This window comes from Penaeus monodon, chromosome 5 (assembly GCF_015228065.2).
Source record: "Penaeus monodon isolate SGIC_2016 chromosome 5, NSTDA_Pmon_1, whole genome shotgun sequence".
Taxonomy (NCBI): Eukaryota; Metazoa; Arthropoda; class Malacostraca; order Decapoda; family Penaeidae; genus Penaeus; species Penaeus monodon.
Window position 1 is genome coordinate 50604617 of NC_051390.1, and position 7397 is coordinate 50612013.

General features: G+C 39.5%; 1 protein-coding gene across 1 annotated transcript; it reads right to left on the reverse strand.

The window, feature by feature from the left end:
- Positions 1–1684: 1684 nt before the first annotated feature.
- On the reverse strand, positions 1685–5508 carry LOC119573264 (E3 ubiquitin-protein ligase TRIM7-like; the record flags this gene model as incomplete). Its single annotated transcript, XM_037920408.1, is given in 5 exon segments — positions 1685–1858; positions 3438–3593; positions 3798–3962; positions 4177–4281; positions 4683–5508. Coding segments are annotated over 5 exon segments (1426 nt in total), but the record flags the coding sequence as incomplete, so codon positions are not given.
- Between the last annotated feature and the right edge of the window lie 1889 nt (positions 5509–7397).

Below are 7397 nucleotides of genomic sequence, written 5' to 3' on the forward strand. Positions count from 1 at the left end.
GGCTAGTAGTTCAGTCTAATACACTTCAAATGAGGATGCGCCACCCTAGCATGATATAGGTCACTTTTCTTCCAGCCACCTAGTGTCGGAAAACACAAAGGAGGAGAACATTATACAAGTTGATGAAGAAAAGATAGAATTTCCTAATAAAATCTATCAATGCACTTACAATTTGCTGTGTCTTAATATAAAGAGAATAAAGACATGACATATCCCTTATTCCTAATAATCTTATTCACATTTTCTCTCTCTCTCTCTCTCTCTCTTACTCACAAACATCGCCTCTCCCGAAGGAGCTGTCAGTGATAATACATTAGACTGAACTGATAATAAGGAAATTTCTGGAAGTGGCATGATTGCTTGGGGTTAATAATTACATGAAGTCTCTATAATGTTTGTTTGAGCACCAGCAAGCAAGGAAACTGGTGCATTTATTCCTGCAGCTACTGGCAAACGATCTTTTAGGAGTGGCATATTTACCCTAGAAACTATCTACAAATGAACTAAAGGTGTAATTTTTGATTGAGGCGCCAACAGCAAGGTATAATAATCGAAGGAACTTTAGCAAATGTTCACCTTAAGAGCTACCAGCAAAGAAAATTCAAGATATGGAACATTTGTCTATGGGTCAGAGTAATAGTCCAGCTGCCTGAGGATTCACCAGCAAGGGAACTTCCAGGGAAGAAATTGTTGGTTTTGATTAGAATGTGAGTTGCGATAATGAAATGAGTTGTGCTAACGATCCATGTTGTGATAATGCATATTGTGATGGCATTATTACCGTACGTATTTTGTGAAAATTATGGGATCTCATTATATACACTACCTTTTGTGTGATATGTTACACCATGTGAAGTGTAGGTTATTATGTTTAGTTTATAATGCTGTGTAACATATCGCCTATGTAAAAGAATGAGATTCTTTGTACGATTTGTAGAGTATAATAATTTATTTTGTCTGACCTTGCATATTTGGCAGAAATACTCTCTCTGGCAGAGCCTGGTATGTGGGGCAGAACATGAAAAATTCCCTTTTGTATTTGTCAGAGCTGATCTCCAATGAACTTACTTTAGTTTTCAATGGTGTTTTCTTCACCCTCAAGTATTGTAGAGAAACAACAGACAACGAAAGCCAAACAGAAATAATCACCTACAGGGCTTCCATCAATGACCCAATCACATGAGAATTAGCAATAAAGGGAAATTCCAGGAGTGTCCCATTCCTGGAATGGGGTGTCCTGCGATCACTCAAGTCACTTGAATATCCACCTACAAAGGACTGGAACACCCATTAGAAGTGCTGTCACTGATGATCCCATTGACTGAGGACCCACCAACAAGGGAACTTTCTTGAATGGACCATTTATCAATAGAGCTGCCGATGATGTCCCAGTCCTTCAAAGACCTTCTAGGAATAGAATGCTAAATGAAGGAGCCAATGGCAATGACTTGTTCATTCGAAAACCACCGACAAGGAAATTTATATTAGTGGATTATTCATATGAAGAACCAGTGGAAGCGACACCTTTGCCCAGTGAGCGACGCACTGGACTGAGAAGCCACATGGCAGTGTTCCAGCCACAATGCAAATATACATAGAACATATCTAAAGTATTTATTTGTGTTTCTGCTCATATTCTTCATTATAAAATTGACGTATAAGCAGCGACAGAAACAGAACTTACTTTGAAAATGACAGACTCGCCTGGGGGAGGATGATCCACAGAGGCATGAAGGTGGTACCTATGATTCACTGTTGGTTCTCTTCCGCACTCTGGGTCGTCCTGCCTCATCAGATATCCAAAGCGCTCTTTGGTGATCATAACCCATACAACCCCAGCTTGTATTAGGGTATTCATCTGAAAGGACACAACAGATGATTTTGTGGATAATATATGCATGGGAAAAGGAAGAGTGAGTAAAAGGGTAAGCAAAAGGGGTAAATTGCAAAACAAGGGAGGGAATGAATATGGGGGGGAGGGAGGGAGAGGGAGGGAGAGAGAGAGTGAGAGTGAGAGAAAGAAACAGAGAGAGAGAGAGAGAGAGAGAGAGAGAGAGAGAGAGAGAGAGAGAGAGAGAGAGAGAGAGAGAGAGAGAGAGAGAAGGAGAACCATTAATCCAAACTTCCCTTATCAACAGCCAAAACCAATCGGCTCCCACTCCCCTTAGAACTCTCCGTCTCAGCACATCTGCAGCACCAGACCTCAAAATGGGATCTCGCAACCCACTCCTGAGCTCCCATTCTATTCTGACTAGTGAGCATGGCCTGGTCTGCACAAATGTTAACTCCCGAATAAATTTCATCCAATCAGCCCTAGTTATGAATATAGACAAGTGATAATTTTTTAATGACAGGGACTGAGAATACCGTCATATGACCATGGTGGCGATAGATGAAACGCAAATACGAAAGGTGAATTGGTCTGACATCTGGCAGGTCCTGTTTACATGAAGAGAAGAGAGAGAGACCTCTCCTTCCCTATGAGGACGACTGCCTCAGAGTGGCTCTGGACTTTAGAGGAAAACCCTCTCAAAGAGACAAGAATAAGGTTTTAAGTACCTACCTTATCTAGTCGAGTTCAATTTTCGTTGCTTATAAGGACATCTCTTAACCATTAACTGTACAAGCTTAATGGGTTACATTCTTTTCACCTTATTTGGGTAAATATATGACCAATATGTAAAATTTTATTTCATTTTTCTAATTCCATCAGAATCACTACTTGTGTCCATGTTTATATCTGTACATCAGAAAGGGATATTATTTGAGTGGTAAAATCTGAAGGACAATATCCATAATTTTCTCAAAGAAACAAATTTAACCATCAACACCGATTGTTTGATAACAGACAAATTAAGTGACATGATTTATATTTATTTATTGGAAAATTTCTGCCACGTCAATATCTAAGGTCATTAACAGAATATTCAAAATATGGCGATAGAGTGGGGCTTGGAGTGAGGCCCCCAGGTAAGGATTTTTTTTTTTTTTTTTTTTTTTTTTTTTTTTTTTTTTTAAAGGCGATATCTGTGGATTTCCAGAATGGTTAATGGTCAAAACAAATGTGCCAGACATCAAAGGTCATATTGCATAATGATACAGTATTATGGCAAAAAGGGGTGACGATTATGATAAGTGAACAGAAGAAGGGGATGAAGAAGAGAAGGAAAAGGAAAGGGGGAGAAAACAAAGATCATGCAAAATTGGTTGAGGCGAGGGCTAAGGACCAAGGAAGGGGTGATCCCCTACATTGAGCCTCAGTCCCCATCTTCTAACAAGAAAACATGAAGCAAGGGATTGGAGGGGTCAAATGACGTGAGCATCTTACTACACAGAAGACAAAGTATCTCGTCCTACTAACCGGAATCAAGAGGTGGAGGGGTCAAATGACGTGAGCATCTTACTACACAGAAGACAAAGTATCTCGTCCTACTAACCGGAATCAAGAGGTGGAGGCGATCTAGAGTCACCGAGTCATCCATCGGCACCATCGTGAAACGGTCCTCGTTTTCAATTTTTTTCAAGTGATAGTATTTCAGCTGCCCTTGTGCTTCTTTTACTGCATATATATCAGGTATTTTCCTCAACATTTCCTTCAGATTCATATTCGAGAGAGTGGTAGAGAGGAAAAAGTGTAAAACATTATGATCTTGTAACTTGCCAGACCTTATTTTAGTGCCACATTATTTTTTTTTCAAATATAACAACTATTTATATTAGAAGTAAATTTGGAAGCACATAAATTACAAGTCTAATTCATATTCTAAAGTTTAAGGAAGAATAAACAAATGATCTACCATGAAAATAATGGTGGTAGTGGAAGAAGAACAGGGTTTGGATGGGTACAAATCTCCAACTAGGGCTGTATTGTTATCTTGCATGCTCACACTGGCATAAAAGTTCTGGTTGTCCTTCTCTACCAATATAAATGGCTTTGCAAGAGTGATCAATGATAACATGATCTGCAATATAAAAATATAGTGTGGGAGGTTCTGTGTAAGGGCAAAATGTTATTAATATTACCAATATAAAAATATACTATAGGAGGTTCGTGTGTACGGGCAAAATGTTATTAATAATACCAGCCATAAGTTCAAAAGAATGTAAAGTTTGTCACACTGACTTGTTAATATAATTCACCCATAGTCTTACTTAACCGGCTCTTCTCACACTTACAGATTCTCTGGCAGAGGCAATAATGGACTGGAGCTGATCTAATTCCAGATTTTTCAAGGTGTTCCAGTTTAACAACTCCATTGAGAAGTTAGTTAAGCTTTGCATCTGAAAAATCACAGTAACAATATTACTGACACATTTTTCTACATATACACACCCATGTAATTTGTTTGTTTTCTATAATGTAACAAAATTATCACTTACAGAAAATCATCATTCCTGGGTGTTCAACAGGTAGAAACCTGTGCTCTGTCTGGGAACTAAGACAAAATGATATAGGCCACAGTAATACTCCGAAAATGTAAATGCGTCACTGTTTATACTGAACAATACTTATATGTGTTCACTGTCTGCTGCAATGTCACTGGCCTGAATATTCAAAATCTATTCCGTATTTTAATCAATCTTGTGTCCACTTCTAATTCTACAAGTATGAAGGATTCCTAATGAGTTACATGATCATTCTCTAACGTTTTCTGTGAAGAAATACTTTCACTTTAATTTACCTGAGATTTAAGTGATATGTCCTGGCCACTTCTCATCTGCTGTATATCTGGCATCCATGTCTGAACAGATTTCTTGTATTGAGAAACAGTCTGACTTAAGTCTTCAGTTTCTTGGATACCAGAAAGGTTTGACATGCGATTTTGTAAGTCTTTAATAACTTGAAGGTTGGCCAAGCCTACTTTCTGTGCTTTCTCTAACTTGAGATGTTCCCCAGCCACTTTTTCCTCTGCCTCCTCGTATTGCCTCATAACATGCCCCATTTCCAATGACATTTTTTTGTAATTCTTCTCCAAGGTCTGTAGTTCTTTGCTGTATACTCCTAAGTGATTGAATGTTTGGTTATATTCCATTATGATTTGCTCAAATTGTGCATTCATATTGTTCCTCATCTCTTCCAAAGCCTTTTTGACTGAGATGATATTGCATTTATCCAAAGGATGTTCAAGGACAGTGCAAACATGGCAAATCCACTTGTCACATGACTTGCACTTAAACAATTTGTGCTGGCCATGATCGTCACAAATCCCAGCAGAAAGTGGAAGTCTCTGCTCAGCTCTGGCCGATGCTTTTGATGTGGGCTGAACTTCTTGTTGATCATCTGGTGTCAAATCTAGGATACTAAAGTTTGTTGTTAACTGTGATAGGTCTGTCACAACAGTCTTTCTTTTACAGAGAGGGCACACGATCGATCCATAATTTCTTTCCGTGATATTCAGCAGACATTGAGAGCAAAAAGTATGGCCACAAGGCAATATCTTCGGCCTCTTGGCTTCACTGTCATAACAAGTAAAGCATACTTGACAAATTGCAGTGTTCCTACTCGCCTGTAGAAAAAGAAATACATTCAGGTCAACATAATCATTATTGTATCAGATAGAAATGCCGATTGAATTAATATTACAAGAAAATCACCCCATTATTTAGGGCTAAATGTAATTTTTCATAGCTAGGGGGGAAATTTTAAATCATGCACATTAGATAGATTATAATATTAGATCAAAATTCCAGTTTTCTATGAAACAACAGAAACCGATCATGTTTCTATTAGCATAGTTTTCAAATAGAGAAAACTATTGGAAAGAGTAAACCAATGAAGATTTTTTGGCAATTGCTGTTTGAATGGGACTGTCCAGTTTTACTAGTTGATCAAAAGTTTGGTGTCCTTTTCGGAGGCCACACTGCTCAACTAGCATACTAGAATTTAAAAAATGCAATAGCCTACTGTTGACAGTTCAGACCTGATCTTGCATAAGCAACTTGCCTACGCAATTGGGCAGTAAGAGATGGCGGATTTGGGATGAACCCCTTCTTTCAGTATGGGAATGATGTGGGCTAAGTGCCATGACTTTGCAAAAGTCTGGCTTTTCCAAATTTCACTGTACACTTCTATGAACTTAATCATGGCATCACAATTAAGATGCTTTATCATCTCACGTCGAATCTCCTTGGGGCCTGTGAACGTTCCTCTACAGCTTCTAGGGCTCGGAAAAGTTCATCCATTGTTAGGTCTTGGTTGTAATCACATGTTGTGGCCAAGTGCACACGTTGCAGCTCAGCCGCTTCCTTGGTGGTCAGGAATGCGGGATGGTATTTCGTGAGCTGCTTGTGTATGAGAATTACTTGGCGAGTGCGTTAGCAATGTCTGCAGGTGAATCGAAATTTGTTCCCTCATGAATGTTTTTAATTAATGTTTTTATCTTGTTCATTTTAATTGGGCCAAAGCTGCGATACCGATGTATTACTGTTAATTGTAGAGACAAAGCACCGCCAGGAGTCTCTTTTTACTTGTCTTACTGTTCTCTGCGCCCTAGCTCTTACTAGTTTGCAAGTGCAAAAATTCTAATTATTGATGCTATTTTTGAAAAGCCTGTAGGCCATATTGCTTTCACTTAACACCATGCGGCAATCTGGTGTCCATCATGGAACTCTAAGTTTAACGCTATCTGTCGAAGTTTTAGGAATGGGTATTGCTAAGGTCGAATACTGAATATTATATACTTTATCATCAATAATTTTCCCAACATCTTCGAGCTTGACGCTCCTTGTGAAGGTGACCCAGTCTGATCATTTTATGTAAAATTTAAATGCTTGAAGGTGTTTATGTTGTGTTTATTTAATACCAATAGGAAAGTGATCGCTTTCCGAGTCGCCAATGGTGTACAATAGGCAGCGAGAGAGAGAGAGAGAGCGAGAGAGAGAGCGAGAGAGAGAGAGAGAGAGAGAGAGAGAGAGAGAGAGAGAGAGAGAGAGAGAGAGTGTAATAGGCTTTCATCCTTAGTACAATGGTGAACAGAGGGTAGTTATACTTGTTAACGGCTTTCACTCTTTATTCCTAAGAGTTGACAGACGCAGTATAAGAACACACGAGACATGTCTAGTTATACGGGTAATCACGGTATGCGAGTCACAGCTGGCTCGCCCGGGACGGCGGAGCTGACCTTACCGCGTCGGGTGCTTCACACGAACTCCCGGTCAAACGAGGCGAGATATCAGATGTGACCTCCGCCCTCGCTGAGCGAAAGGCTATATTTGGGACTTTTGGATCCACGTGGAAAACAGCCACGTGGTCCACTGGTAACCGAAATAGAATTATCCACATCCTAGAGAGAGAGAGAGAGAGAGAGAGAGAGAGAGAGAGAGAGAGAGAGAGAGAGAGAGAGAGAGAGAGAGAGAGAGAGAGAGAGAGGAGGAAGACAGTACACGACACTTTTTCT